The sequence below is a fragment of the Charadrius vociferus genome, unplaced genomic scaffold (genome assembly GCF_000708025.1).
Source record: "Charadrius vociferus isolate BGI_N301 unplaced genomic scaffold, ASM70802v2 scaffold126, whole genome shotgun sequence".
Classification (NCBI taxonomy): domain Eukaryota; kingdom Metazoa; phylum Chordata; class Aves; order Charadriiformes; family Charadriidae; genus Charadrius; species Charadrius vociferus.
This window is the reverse complement of record NW_009648894.1, coordinates 2,811,989-2,828,257: the sequence shown is the minus strand read 5'-3', so window position 1 is coordinate 2,828,257 and position 16,269 is coordinate 2,811,989. Positions and strand designations below refer to the sequence as shown.

At 39.7% G+C, this 16,269-nt stretch overlaps 1 protein-coding gene across 2 annotated transcripts in view; it reads right to left on the bottom strand.

The window, feature by feature from the left end:
• Positions 1-254: 254 nt before the first annotated feature.
• Positions 255-16,269, bottom strand: part of MLLT10 (myeloid/lymphoid or mixed-lineage leukemia (trithorax homolog, Drosophila); translocated to, 10) — a 132,114-nt gene continuing 116,099 nt past the window's right edge. Inside the window, exons 14-20 of one of the 2 annotated variants that reach the window (XM_009887132.1) lie at positions 13,302-13,456; positions 11,248-11,436; positions 10,750-10,838; positions 10,263-10,624; positions 3,509-3,611; positions 2,537-2,749; positions 255-323 (exon numbers count right to left, since the gene is read on the bottom strand). In XM_009887132.1, coding sequence (XP_009885434.1) covers positions 255-323; positions 2,537-2,749; positions 3,509-3,611; positions 10,263-10,624; positions 10,750-10,838; positions 11,248-11,436; positions 13,302-13,456 — 1,180 coding nt within the window. The remainder of the gene's footprint in view (positions 324-2,536; positions 2,750-3,508; positions 3,612-10,262; positions 10,625-10,749; positions 10,839-11,247; positions 11,437-13,301; positions 13,457-16,269) is intronic. The other variant, XM_009887133.1, reaches the window with a different exon arrangement.

Here is a 16,269-nt window from a genome sequence, read left to right as displayed (position 1 = left end):
CCATCATATTGACAAAATAATTATGGTTTGCAGAGTTTTATCTACTTCACAGTCTGAAACATTTAAGAAGTACATCCATTTTAGTGCAACAAGAAAGCAAATGAAAGCCTACCAAAAATATCCTTATGGAAATTAACCTTTTGCTGTGCAGTAAGAGTTCCTTGTTGCATTTCTTCAATCTGCAGAAAGGAAAGCTGCAGTGTGCAGCCAGACGAAGTGCTATAACAGCAGGACGCGCAGTTCTCAAGCGTCATTCAAATGTCAACTCTTCTCTGACGCAACTGGTCCAGTTTTATCATTGAGCCTCTGTGTAAGAGAAAATACTTCTACAAATCAGATTATAAAATACAGAGTTAAGTAAAACCGAATTCATACAAACAACAAAGCAGTACATCTACTAGAGCTATCTAAATAGGAACTTTTGCATTGTAAAGAAAAATCATGTGTTGTAGAATAAAAAGTGGGAAAGGAAAGAAAGAATAATTAAAGGAGTAGTCCTACACTGAAGCAACTCATCCGGCGGCCATCACAGCCAGCGTTAGAAAACACCGACTTTGCCTCTCCTTCCATTCCAGCAAGACTTGCTGTGCTTGGCTGCTGGTCTCTCCTTAGAGCCGCAGGACGGTCAAGACAAATACCAGGTGGCCTCTGCTATGTTTTAGCTGCTGCAGAGGGCTGAAATCTACACTTCGCCGTCAGAATAGAACTACAATTTCCATTTTGCCCCTGTCACAATTATCTTTCTTTCATAAATTGCTACAAAGACATTTCCTGCAAGTACGGAACAGGACTGAGCAAAAACCTCATCGCATTCACTGAGCATTCAGAAATACTTGAAAACCTGTTCCAACCCAAATTGAGATTAAAATGTTGAAACTTTTTGCAAAGAGAGAATTTGTTAAAAATTCTTTTTGAATTAAAATAGTTCAACAACCCAGTGCAATCTGGCTCAATTCCAACCTTTTTTTTTTTAATATAAAAAAGCTATTTCAAAACAAATTTATTTCTAAGGGGTTCATTCAAAAGATGTTCTGAGATTTCCTGGAATTGTTTACAGCTAACTGTTATAAGAACAAAACTACAATTGTAACTGCGTATTTGTAAAATACACTAGTTCTGCCCGGTCACGCTGTCCAAACCTAGTAATAGCCATTTCAAAAATTCAAAATAAGGTCACACATAGAATAGCTTGTTCTGATGCAAACCAAATATAGGATCTCAATTGCATTCACTACTCATTTTTAGAAAATGAGGGGAGATAAATTTTAAACATACTAGAACAAATTGTGAACATTTCTAAATGAAGGCAAGGCACTGGGCAAACCCCTGTGATGGAGCACTTCTGCTCTGACCGTCAGTGACTGGGAAAGAACATGATCTTACTGGAGAGTCCTGCAGTTTGCAGTACAGTTGCAACATCCCAACAAGGGACCAAACTGGAAAGTGACAAGAACCATGTGCAAAGCTTAATAAAAGTAAACACTCCTATTTCTGAATTGGAAGGGAGCCGTTTCCAGGAAAACTGTCTTGAAAATTCATCATGCATGTTTTGTGTCTCACCTTACGTTTGGGATGTACCACAAAGGCCCAGCTGCCCAAGTCCTTCTCCACCACTGTGCCCCTAAAGTAGCTGGAGGCTTTGGGGGTGGGTGCGGAGAGGGGACCAATATCTAGCCCCAAACTCTTCCCACCTGCTATTGCAAACAAGCTTCCCTTTTTTCACTACCACTGCCCCTTGATGTCTTCCCCAAGGAATACTGGAACTTTGTCTTCCTGCTCTATTCATCCTTTGTTTTTACAAGTTCCACATGCTCCTTCCCTTCATCCTCCGTTACCTTAATTGTATGACCCTTAGAGAATGAAGTCTATTCTCTGACTCCTTGAAGAAAGAATTCCTGTCTTGAGATGGATTTTACAGGCAAATGCGGAAGACAATGGAACATCATTGCCAGAAAAATGTGTCTTGTTTCCTTATCTGCCTCGGAAAGGTTTTATTACTCTACTAAGCAAAGGAGTCACTCAGCCTCCCAGGGTACAGCCTCATCTTCCCACACCAGAACCAAGACACCAAGAACCAAGCCCGTTCTACTACATGTTTCACCTTCCCAGCAATGGGCTGCTCATCTCTCCAGTCATCAGCTAATCTCTGCAGCTTCACACTGCCTGAGGCCTGGCCAGGACAAACTCTTCAAGTAAGGTGATAAAAGGAATGATCTACAAAATAGCGGACACAAAGTTGGGGAAGAAGGTGGGGTGAGGAGGACTAGGGTTGCAGTTGTAATTACAAGAGGAAGGCAAGAGTCACTGGGTTGGCGTCCTGGTCCAGTGAAGCAGGAGTGTGCAGCGGACAGGTTAGGCGTAAGCAACTACAAGTTCTCCAAGTTCTGAACCTCACCAAGTGCAACTCAAGGAAAAGAAAATAAAGAAAATAAAAACTCGACCATCCTTGAGTTGTGAATACATGCTCATAGCTTGCTTATCTTTTAGTTACCTCATGGAGGTACTATACGGAAAACGAGGTGAGAAGTATACTTACTGTCACCTTCTGAGCTGCGTTATCTGCATGAATTGTAAGGAACGGGTTGGTAGCAGCTGCATTAAGCGGTGAGGCCTGCGTGCCTGAAAGTAAGTTGTTTATGGGTATCTGTGCTCCTCCAGTAATCTGTAATTGCTGTACTTCAGACTGATGGTGTTGGTGGTGGTGATGTTGTTGCTGTACTAATTGATACAAAAGGGCCTGATGTTGTTCCTGGAGTAATATGAGGAAAGGGAGGAGAAGAAAAAAAAATAATCAAGAATTAGTTACTGGAAAATAGCTCCTCCCTGGGTTCTTGCTTCCAAATCTTCACTCAGTGCAACCCTTAACCTAATCCCAGCTAATTTAGGTTACACTAATGAAGTTCTACGAGACTGTGGGAAAGGGAAGAAAGCGCCTATAAAATTTCCTGAAATGAGTAGCTCAGAAGTTCAGCTGAGCCTGCTGGCTTCGTCAGGCCTCTATCAAAAGAAACTTACCTGAGAAGCATATCAAACCATGTCTGTCAAAGTACTAAAAGTACATAATTAACAATACAAATAGTTAAACCAGTTACCTAATGGCATATATGAATACTGCAAGGCAGAACAAAGACAGCTGTCAAGATGTTACCCAAAAGTCTTTTGCTAGAGTCCTAGTGGAATCGGAGAATAGCTTTAGGATATTAGAATCCATACATGGCCCCAAACTCTGCTGCCCACAGCTGATGCTGAGAGAAGCCACCACGTCCACACGGGACTAAACAAGACTGAAGGCTCTAGGGAACAATTATTCTAGCAATACACACAGCCCAATAATATCCTGTAATTTCACGTGGCTATCATCCGAAAAGGTTGCAGCAACTGAAAACTAAAAAATTATCAAAACCTGTAATATCAAGTTAAACCCATTTCTATTATTTATATTAGGCTGAGGAATCCATGCCTTAGAATACAGTAGAGGAAAAAAATCACAATTAACTGGAAAACTTACTGATGTGAGTTGCTGGGTACTCAGTAATTGCTGAAATTGCTGGTGCTGTTGATGGAGTAGAAGTTGTCTCTGTTGGTCAGGCAGTAATCCTAGTCCGGAGGCACTGTGGGGGTTGACAGGATAATACTGTAGTTTAGATGAAAGTATGGGAACTTTTTACTTCAGCTTTCCATTGAAACAAAGAAAAGATGCATATAAATAGACAGTTCCTATTTAGCATTTTGATTGCACACTGTCAGATATTAAATTGTCTGTCTGTCCAGTTTCATTTTTCTGATACATACTGAGCCATTACCACCCCCAATCTCATTTATGCTGAGCCACCGCAACATCTTGCCTGTAACGTTAAGTCTTACTACGTGCACATTATTTTAAACTCAGCTATTACCATTTCTACATTTTTTTTTCAAATACTTTATACAGAAAGGCCAGATTTTACAAGACAGCTCTTGCCAACCTTTAATATTTAGTTAACTAGCATTTACTTTGTCTTGGTTTCCTTCTAATTCTCATCTTTTGCTGTATTCCAATCTATCACTATTGCCTATACCTTGTCTGTAATTTAGCGAACACGCTCAGCCTTGCAGTGGACCAGCTGATGCTGCCATGGAACAAAGTAGGGCGCCTCTGCACTTGCCTACTATTTAGCTCCCAGTCCCTGTTTTCATGTCTATGTAGAATTTTTTGCAGCTCTTTAGGAAATTGGGCAGGGAACTGATCCCGCTGACAACTGGTCTGGGACTAAAGGGTTTCTTCAGCTATGCCAGTTCTCTGCAAGACCAACAGCATGAACAAGGGCGGTTTTGGAACAGAAGACCATGAAGACAGCTGGATTTACTCTTTCAGTACCGGTGTTAGCTTTTAGTAATTTAAAACACCCATTGAATTATTAAGGTGTAGTTTCATGACAGGTTTACCCTGCCATTGAAAGGTTAAGTATTTCCCTTTCAGCTGTACGCTTCTGTCCCCTCCCCTTGCACGAGCCCTTGCACAATGAGCTGCAATCTCGTGGGAAGCGAGCTGAAACCAAAGCCGGTACAAAACACCCTGAAAGATAATCTATTAATGTAGATGAGGTCATTGTGTGAATGCACAAGCACTAATATCAGCAAGAAGGTGTGCGCAGGATGACCAAGAGGCCGACAGGATTGCTAGCTGTGATTGGTAGTAAGGAATTAAATTAACTCAAATCAGCCACAAATCTGCACAGTTAGGCTACAATCATTCAGCTCTTCAGGACATAATATTTATCTTGCCTTTCTACAGCAGCTCGCATGCTGTACCCCAGCTCCGTAATCACTTTGACATGTACTTTGTATTAACCAGCCAGTATGAAAACACCCACAGCATCACCATTCTCCACTGCTGGGACAGGGCAAGCAACGCATAGACTTTGTGTTGTACTTCGTTGGATGGCCTCAATGCTATGGGAAACACATGCTGGGCTGCACTTATTATCTCCTATGGGGAACGGGAAATCTGTATCTATGGGAAGTCTGTGGAGCCATATGGGGTCCACCCAAAGGTACTGAGGGAGCTGGCAGATGTGCTTACCAAACCACTTTCCATCATTTATCAGCAGTCCTGGCTCACCGTAGGTCCCAGTTGACTGGAGGTTAGCAAATGTGACACCTATCTACAAGAAGGGCCAGAAGGAGGATCCAGGGAACTACAGACCTGTCAGTCTGACCTTGGTGCTGGGGAAAGTTACAGAGCAGATCATCCTGAGTGCCATTACAAGGCACACGCAGGACAACCAGGCAATCTGGCCCAGTCAGCATGAATTTATGAAAGGCAGGTCCTGCTTGACAAACCTGATCTTCTTTTGTGACATGGTAGCTCACGTAACACATGAGGGAATGGCTGTGGATGTTGTCTACCTGCACTTTAGTAAAGCCTTTGTTTCCTACAGCATTCTCCTGGAGAAACTGGCTGCTCATGGCTTGGACGGGTGTACACTTTGCTGGGTAAAAGACTGGCTGGATGGCAGGCCCAAAGAGTGGCGGTGAACAGAGTTGAATCCAGTTGGGGGCTGGTCACAAGTGGTGTTCCCCAGGGCTCGGTATTGGGGCCAGTTCTATGTAGTAATGAACAACCTGGATGAGGGGATCATGTGCACCCTCAGTAACTTTGCAGATGACACCAAGCTGGGCAGGAGTGTTGATCTGCCTGAGGGCAGGAAGGCTCTACAGAGGGATCTGGACAGGCTGGATCGATGGGCTGAGGCCAATGCTATGAAGGGCAACAAGGCCCAGTGCTGGGTCCTGCACTTGGGTCACAACGACCCCATGCAGTGCTACAGGTGTGGGGAAGAGTGGCTGGAAAGCTGCCTGGCAGAAGAGGACCTGGGGGTGTTGGTCAACGGCCATGACTCTGAGCCAGCAGTGTGCCCAGGTGGCCAAGAAGGCCCATGGCATCCTGGTGTGTATCAGCAATAGTGTGGCCAGCAGGACGAGGGAAGTGATTGTCCCCCTGTACTCAGCACTGGTGAGGCCACACCTGGAATACTGTGTCCAGTTTTGGGCTGAACAAGAAAAATTCTTGCTACAAGAAAGACACTGAGGTGCTGGAGTGTGTCCAAAGAAGAGTAACGAAGCTGGTGAGGGGTCTGGAGCACAAATCTTATGAGGAGCAGTTGAGGGAACTGGGGTTGTTTAGCCTGGAGAAAAGGAGGCTGAGGGGAGACCTTATCACGCTCTACAACTACCTGAAAGGAGGTTGTAGCGAGGTGGGGGTCAATCTTTTCTCCCAAGTAACAAGTGATGGGACAAGAGGAAATGGCCTCAAGTTGGGCCAGGGGAGGTTTAGATTGTGTATCAGGAAAAACTTCTTCACTGAAAGGGCTGTCAAGCACTGGAACAGGCTGCTCAGGGAAGTGGTTGGGTCGCCACCTCTGGAGGTTTTTAAAAGATGTGTGGATGTGTTAGGGACATGGTTTAGTAGTGAACTTGGCAGTGTTAGGTTAATGGTTCGACTCAATCTTAAAGGTCTTTTCCAACTTAAATGATTCTATGATATCCCACATGAACTTCAAAACATTCATTACTATCAGTTCTACCACTGTCCTGGTTTTCAAATCTCTTGTCAATGGTCTTTTTCCCTAGGCAAGAGGTTAATTCTACTGACCTTGTCCTGTGCAAGTCATTTGGCCTCCGATTATGCTTGCTGTACTCCTTTTTCCCTTGTATTATATCCTTTTCTGAAACTGCATAATCAGAACTGCACGTAATATTCCAGATGCACACACACCAGGGATTTAACGTGACAGAACTCAAAATGGATAACACCATTCCATTTATTCCCCAATAACTGCTAGCAATGTTTGTTTGATTGTTGGTAAAAGCAGAGATGACACTTCACCTACCCAAGGAAACTCCTAGATTTTCCTCCTGAGCTACAACAGCAAAACTCAGGCCTAACATAAACTAGAACTGTGCATGTGTTTGACTTTCAAACGATGACACTCATCGATTAATTGAAATTCCTTTGAACAGCTTTAAATTCAATTGTATCAAAAATGTTTGTAACAACTGCAAAAAATAAGTACCTTCAGTTTGGCTAATATTACCATTATTTTCTTCTTCTCTTTCTCACTTTTTCTGTATTCTTCTATATTGGAATGAATGCTCTCCACTTTTTTCGTTCTTTTATCCCATTCTTTCTTTTTTCCTATACCATATTTTACCTTTGCACTTCTTTTTTCTCCCTTCTCTTTATCCGCTTTGCCTTCCTATCTTGCTCTGCGATGGCACTTGAAAGAAAATATCCTCAGCCAGCAGCTGAGATCTAAGCATCTAGAAACAAAACCTCGCTACAGAAGACAAAACCCTGCAGCTCCTGAGCTTCCTGGAAGAGGCAGTTCACTGGATTTCACCACAGAGATTTCTCTAAACCACATCAGCTTAGAATGTAAATTTAATCCTTTTTAGCTTCTCATTAAAAGGTATATGATCAGTCTGAAACTCTCCATCCTACCGTCTTCTCTGGTTGCGGGAACGTAAAGAAACAATCCTATCTTTTTCCTTAAATCACTTAATCTCCCGGTTGCTCACAATCTGTATTAAACCATCTTTTTCCCAGAAAAGGATCGAGTATTTTTCTCTGCCGACTGAATGTAGGCTCTTTTACCTACAATTTGAAACTCTCTCAAACAGCACTGTGCAAATCAGTGTTTTCTCACCTCCCTATGTCCCACAGTTAAAGAGTTCACATGAATAAGGACAATATGCATAAAGTCTTCATGTAATGGTGAATAATCTAGCTATTTTTCACATGAAACTGTCCGAACAGATTCTGAAGCTTGGGAAGTTACTGTAAGTAGCAACTTACAGGAACAACTAGGAAGTCTTAATTACAGAACAATACACAAAAGTTAAAAAGTAGGGCCGAGTTCTCATGTGGCTTTCCGTCGTCTTGTGAATACTGATTTAAACCACCTCCAAAGCTGACCACCACCACGCGACTTAACCAGGTTCGGAAAGCTCACAGCAACACGGTGACAAACCTCCACGCCTGCCTGGGCTTGTTACCATTTAACCTCCCAATTAAGCAGTTCAAAGAGTAGCGATACCTAGAGGAATTTAACATTGAAGAAACAGTCAACTAGTTGCCACTGAAGCAGCAGTGAACTCAAGAGTGGCAGGAACAAATGGTGTCCCATGTAGTTTCAGAATCAATAATCTCAACCAATGGAAAATATTTTTATATTTTTTTCTTTTTTTTTTTTTTTCTTCATTCAAAGTTATCCTGGAGCTTCTTCACAGTTTAGTTCCAGTAACAGAAAAGTTTCTTCATATTTTTCACTGAAGCATTTGTAATGGAAGAAACAGGAATGAGGAACGTACATGTCATCATTAAAATCATATTAGGACTAATTAGCATTAGTGCTTGCTCGGCCTGAACTTTTTTCCTCTAAACGTACAACTAGAAATACTGAAAACCCACAGAAAATAGGAGCAATTGTAAACACCTCAAAAGGAAGGGGGACCAGAAAATCATCTGGATGAGCTCAATAAAGCAGAGAATTGTGTAAAATGTGCACTTTTAAATTGAATATACACATTAAATTAGTATTATGGGGGAGCAGTGCAGAAAGAGATCATGCAAGAATAGAAATGGAGAAAGGGAAATGCTGGCAGAGATGTACATCGTAAGCTTGTTGTAGTAGAAAATAGGGAATCACTGGAGTATTCCAGACTACGCTCTAAGTTAGAATGTGAGCTTATGAACAGGACACCAGTTGTCGTATTCTGCGTGAACTGGAGTAGTCTACTATTAGGCTACACACCCAAGAGTTACAGCAGTTAAGATGGTTATTGAGAAAAGAGACAAAAGAACTTCTGCAGTATAAAGAGTCAGAAATAAATAATCTGTGTATTAATAAAATTATATGAGAAAACAGCAGCATGACCAATGTATTTCGGCATTAGCTGAAAGTGGAAAGCATTATACAACTGGTTAATATTATTCATTTTGTCTGGTATTTCTCACTCCTCCTCATACTTTTGGGGAGTAATGCAAAATTCTTGTGTTTTCAGCAGACCTGTGATACTCAAGAAAGAAGATAACTTTTCATTAACAAAATGCCTTTTGTTTAACCTATGAAATGTTATGCTCATATATGATATAAACTATGAAAAATGTAACCTCCTCAGTAAAAATATAATAGCACATCAAAACAACAGGATACACTTGAAAGTATCGGGTTTTATGAGCCTCTTGAAGCAATACCACACAGTGATATGGTACACGAATATTCAGGAGCTGCCAAAGAAACAGCAAGGAAACTGGAAAAAGAAGCTACAAAACTAGGGATCCCTTGCATCATTCCAATCATATAAGCCTTTTTTGGTGGGTAATCCACCATAATCTCCAAAAATAAACTCTACTTAAAAACAAGTAATCCACTGCCTATTTGCAGGCATTTCGTTCTATACTGAACCACAGTTCTCCTTCCTAAGCAAAGGACAATACAGGGGGTGGGGGGAAGGGGAGAGAGGAGTGAGCTCAGGCTCTGCTCTATCCCAAAATACTTCCAGACCAAGCAGTCCATTCCTCTTCCTGGAAAGCAGCTCTCTCCTTTTGTTACCCATTTGCCTTGCAGCTCAAGCAGCAGCCGTTTATGCAACTGAGGATACCTGATTTTGCGGAAGTACTGTTACGAATACCAAAACACAGATCTTTTTATGCTTTTAAAAATCCTTAGGAACACCACTTGAAACACTAATTTTGTTGTCTTTGGAGTCAGATGCAGAGAACTGAAAGCACCATGCAATGGTATTACTACTCTGGTTAGTTATGCCTGTTACATCTTTAACTACATGACCATATACTGTTCTCCTTCTCCCCCTCCCCCTTCCTACTGCAACAAATGGTGGCTTTTCCAGCGCTCCTTTAATCCTGGAAGAACAATTGGCAGGACAAAGAATATTGGTTTCTGAACTAGAAAAAGAGCTGGAGCTCATTTACATAATTATATTTGTTTGGGCATGTGACTTGGTTAAAAAAACAGGAATAAATGGACACTAGGGATTCCCAAAAGCTAAACAAAACCCATCTTTTCTTTAACTTGACTATTCGTGCTTCCATTAAATGCCTTCTTACTTTCATTCACAGATCAGGAGCAGAAACCTAGTTTGACAATTACAGGCTAAGGAAGAAACATTACCTTTTGACTACATCAGTTTAAAAATTACAGCTAAACTGAAGAACAGCAGGCACTGTCAGGAAAAACATAAAATCAGCAAATTCTTACCTGTTATTTAACGTGGTTGGCAGAGGATGCGTTGCATTGGGTGGCACGGTTGCATGAGTGAGAGGAGAAGGGTTCTGTGATATTGTTGCTGGGGTCTGAATTACCCCGTTTAAAGCCCCTACTATTCCATTGATTGCCAGCTGGCTGGCTGGCAGCGCTCCAATTATTCCACCCACACCAGGCACCGCAGGAATGGTGGAGGTTACAGTCTGCATACCACTAGCGAGTGCCCCCACTGTCACACCATTGACCTGTTGAACTCCTGTGACTCCTGAGCCTTGCTGAGCTGGACTCTGCCCAGCAGGTGGTGGAGTGGAAAGAGCTGATGAACTGCTGGTGCTTTGTCCGCTGGAGGTTATCTCCTGGTGTAAAAACAAACAACAAAACCCCCTCAGCTGCATAAAATTTCACCTAACAGCACAATGCAAGGACTATGACGAGTTAACTTGTAACAAGTTTAAGTTTAGAAGAAACAAATAAAAATTACCTGATTTAACACAGGAAGAGAATTGTCCGGTAAAAAACTGTTTCCCAGATGAGGGCTTTTACTGCTGTTCAAGGAATCAGTGCTAGGTGCTAAAATAATTATTTCAAAAAACACACAGCGATTAAATTTCTGTAACATCTAAAAAGATTCAGAATACTTATTTCAAAATAATGTCAAAGGTAAACATAGAAAATCTAAAGTGAACCTTAAAATCATTGCTAAATAGTAAAATATTAACTAAATAATTGGTGAATCAATAGATTCAAACATACGTGCTCCAGACAGAAGTAAAAAAGAAACTGCACTGAAACAAGTAGTAATAGTTCATATAAATCTTCCAATTGACTTTTAAACATTTAAACCTGCCAAAAAATACTTAGTCTATATTAAACCTGTATGTATATGCATCTCCATCAATGGTATATATGGATGAAATAAGTATTTCATATAAATACATGTTTGAATTACTTTGACACTTTAATACACTCCTCTACTCACCCGCTTGTACTGGAAAGGCATGTACTTGATGAGAAGGGCTAGGATTTGAAGTTATTGTTGGAAAGGGCACCGAAAGCTGCGCATTGAGTAGCTGAAGCCGCTCCTTCTTAGCGGTCAGATTCTTTATCTGTTCTTCTAACCGCCTATTTTCAACCTGAAGTTGGTGTAATGATTTCAGCATTCCTAAAACTAAGGTAAAAATGCATATGTTATCTTTCACAGCCACATTCCAAGAATGAATAACATCCTTTTTTTCTTAATTTCTGTATTACAGTTTAAGACTAGCATTAAGTCATATGTAAAAATATAAATAAAATTATTGCTGAGAGATACGTTAGAGAAATTTGACTTTAGGTGGAAAGGTTTAGGATCAATTTTGTGTAATTTGAAGTGCAGAAAAAAGTCTGTAGCATGCAATATTAGCTTTGCTATATATCTACAGATATGTTTAAATACAGATAAAGTCACATCATTGGGGCTGACATTCATTTTAAGCAAACAGCAGTACATGGTAACTTATCCTCAAGCCAGAATATAAAAATAGTAGTATTTTGGTAGCACTGGTTAATTGCATAGTTTGGAAAAATCTGTTTCAGCTGCAGTATTAGAAATTTTAAATGTTATCCAAACAGAAAAAGTTTGGCAAATATGCATTCAACTAACAATACAGCCAACCAACAACATTTACGTAAGAACAAGCAAGTTTGTGAAACGGGAAGTTTTCTGCTTGAATGCCCTGTACAGTGAATCACAAACTTACAGAAACAATGAAAAAAAAGTAATCCAACGTGAAGTGATCATGACACACCTTGTTGGGAGCAGGAGCTCTCATTTGCTTTGAGCGGCGATCTACAAATCACCCAGCAGGGAGCACTGTGTGAGCACTGCAGTTACCACCCCTTTTTTTTGCAGAAAAAGGGCATCATCTTCTGTACTAACCTGATTTTTACCAAGCACAGTTTTCTCAAACTCCAATTTGGTTTCAGAACTTGGATTTCCCAAGTAGTACTAGAGTGTGACTGTAAAGGCACAGGGATAGCCTTTTTTTTTTTTTTTTTTTAATTCTAAATTGTATTTGTTTAACATGACCTCTGGGCCTACTACAGACATAAGTCTACTGGTATGGGCACATCTGGTCATTTCCCAAGGATTTAGCTTTTATCCCTCCTCTTCAAGAACATACAAAGGAACCCTCAGTGAGCCCAAATGAGATGCAATAAGACTTAGCTAAACCTGTCCTCCAGCTATCATGTTTAAAGGATTATCCCTGCATGAATTTCCTCACAATTAGCATTTTTGTCAGGATACCATTCATAAAAATACCAACTAGATACCACTTTACACTACCAACAAGAAGAATATGGTTCAATAAAATAGAACACAAACCCCAAATTGGTATTAAAAAAATATTTAAATGTATTCAATCACTGTCTTTGATACTGATGTATTGTTAAATATGTATATCCAAGTTATCTAGTAATCACTTCCGCTTTTAATGTACTCATTCGTGGACTACTCTACTCTATTAAACATAACTTGAGAAAATAGTGATTTCACAAGAAACGCAGAACATAATAAAGATAGGAAAGCCCCGCAGGACACCTGCCTAATATTTGTAAATATTTTTTTAAAACAGCAACAGAAGTAGGTAGTTTAGATTTTAAAAATGAAAATATAACAATAAAAATTATTATGCCAATTCATATCACACAATATAGAACAAACTGGGGACCCATGCTATACTATTTACAATAGTGGATTGAAGAGTCCAGAATTCATTTCCAAACTGCAACCGACCAGCTGGACCTACGAGTCACTTCCTCTTGCATGACACAATTTCCCCATCCATAAAATGCAGATAATTATAGAGAACTCTTTGTAATCTACTGAAACCATGTGCTACATTAAGAACTATGTTACAATTCTACACTACAGTTATATTTCTATTCACAGCAGAAAATATGTTTTTTTAAAAAATTCTTGGACAAGCACTGAATAGCAGTTCTGAATAACAAGTTAACAAAAGCGGTAACAAACACAATGTGAGTACTTACTGTCACTAGGGGTGCCTTGCTCTAATAAAAACTGTTGCCCTTCACTCCATTGCCTCTCCAGAAGCTGTTCTATGCTGGCTGCTACTGGGGGCAAATTTTCTCCACAATTGTTCCCTGATTGATCATAGCGAATCTGCAAGCTGCTTACAGGGGATCTGTTGAAAATATTGCAAATAATTGTTTAAAAAAAAGGATGGAAGGAAATGTATTAGTAAAAGGCTGTTGAAGTTTCTTACCTTATATCAGCCCTTAGCACCTACGTATCTTACAATTCCAAGACTAAGTTAATTCATCAAAATCACTAAGAACTCCTGGTTCTCACTGCCAAGGCTTTAGTAAAACAAAGATGTAATATTTCACAGTGTGAGAATTTATACTGAGAAAGCACATAACCTTTTCTTGCATACAGACTAATGAAATACCTAACTGACAAACAGCATTGTATTAAATTATACAACACATACTTCTACAGCAGGAAACAGTTATATATAGATAAATAGAGCACCTGTCTTTAAAGAAAAAAAAAATAAACATCTTCAAACATTGCCCGGAGAAAACTGGGAAAATAAAAACAATTCATCAAAATCAGCACAGTAACGGTACTTCCATATAGAAAGGCCATATATAATTCCACTGCCTAACTTGTTCTCAGAAGAATCATGTAAAACCAGGTTTTTGAGGGACTATGTGAAAATATTTCACAAGGGATGCAATGAAAGTTAAAGTTATCCTCTGCCTGTCCCATGCACACTTAATGTACTTCCTTTTTCACTTATGATCACACATAGTTCAAAGAATAATCCCTTTCCCACATGTCTTTTCTCATTCAGGAGAAAATTAAATATTCAGCACACAGCCACTACGAAAGCTGGGTACCCCTCAGGTCCTATGAGAAGGCTTCTTTTGCACTGGATAAGGCAAAATTTAACCTGTGAGCAAAACCAGATGCTCAGTGCATTTCTGACTTGGGATTCTGGCCTCATGTGTGCATGGTCCCATTCCTTATACAGGACCAACACCAAAGCCCACTAAAAGTTGGCTGGTGCTTTTGTTTGTTTTGTTGTGTGGGTTTTTTTAGATCAGGTCCAGTGAGCTCAGATTCAGATTCTTATATGTTACAGTAACTACTGGTTTTATCACAGGATCTCAGCCACACTGTTCTACACTTGGTGCAAACTTACCAACAAGACCACCATAGTCCCAGTACCGGACAACATGTAGAGCTCAGGAAATCAGTGTGTTAATTATGATTAGTGTAATAAGCAGTGGTCACAGCACATTAGCTACCTAATGACTGTCAAGTATTTTGTAGGCACCAGAGCAAAGCTATTTTAACCAGAAAAGGTTTTAAGTAGGTGACTTAAGAACTCTGAAGTATTTATAAATAATTCCTCTTTTGCATAAAGGATGACAGAAGAAAAACACTTGTTAAAACAAAAAGCCCTACACCAAGGTAGTGTTTTTTGACAAGAGATGAGCACTCAACACCATTTAACAGTTCAGCACAGACATGGCAAAAGCAGCCTTAAAACTAGTTGTTTACGTGATGTGCTGAAGTGATAAGAAGGAAGGTTTATGCGGAAACATTCTGAACAAATGTACTACTCTCCAAACAAACAATGCACTTTAAAAAAAAAAAAGAAAACCAACAGAAAATAAATACAGAAACCCACCACGTAATCCCCCCCAGCAACTTCTTTCTCTGTATGCATGCTTTTGAAGGGCGCATAATGCTACTCTTAACAGATTGCACCATTTGAATTATAAATCACCAACAAAATTCTTGTTGGGCTTAGGACTGTTTCCTATCAATTTCACAAAGGTAGAAAAAAAGCAACACATGACTATATAACCTCTGCAATCCTTCACTGGAAGTCTGTACAGAAGGAGAAAAAAAAAGAAAATCTAGATTTTCCTATATCACAACATTAGTCAATCCATCCTGTTCCAGCTGAACCCCCACCTCATCCGTTAGACATGATACAGTTCCTGCATACTAGGGTTGAATCCTTATTCCAAACACTACTGGATCACAGTTTCCAAGAGGATTATAAACGTGCTGTATACGCAGGTCACTGAGATGGGAATCCCTTGTTTCAGGGTTCACACCTTGCTTACTTTCACAACTGTTTTTTGTTTAAGTTTGGGGTACAGTTATTCATACTCAGGGTATTAATTGTAAGCAATACCACATTTAGATAAAGGCATACATACGTATTTCAATGGAGGTATTACATAACACATTTTTAAAAGAAAGGTTAAGTATGGGGTAAAAAAGTTTAAGTGCTACCTTGGGGAAAAGCAGCAATTCCTTCGCAAAATAGAAACAGCTCACATATATCAGATATATTTATATTTCTCAAATATATTAAAATTTTAAATACAATAGCTTAAACATCAAATACTGGTCATATAGGGGTACAATGATATAAGAATATGAATTTGAAATGACCATACAGCTCATGAGTCACATACGTTCGCATACAAGCTGCAATCTTCTGCGTCATCAACAGCAAACAGTTGTTTCTGCAAGTGTTTTTGTTTTAAGCAACTATTTGAAAATTACATGGTTCTTTCAGAAGTGTGTTATTTATGAATCTCATAAGCTTCAAAGGGAAGAGAGTCAGAACTTGCAGAAAAATTATTTTAATAGATAAAGCAGGTAACATTCAGAGTTGCAAAGTTTTCAGAGAGCAGATTGTTGAAGTTAGCTTTATTCACTATAAACTATAGTTTACGTAATCAGAGTTACTTATTTAACTGGGGAAGGTGGGGAGTTAGCTACACATTTTAGAAACGTTGACATACATGTGATCATTCTTATCGTACAAAGTAGGGGTGAAATTTGCTGACTACTGAACTTAATTGAATGGGTAAGTTTTCTAAATTTTTTCCTTGCTAGGTATTTCAGACTAAGTTTTTCCATCTTTCAATTTTGGAACTACAACAGTAATTTCTCCCTTCCCTT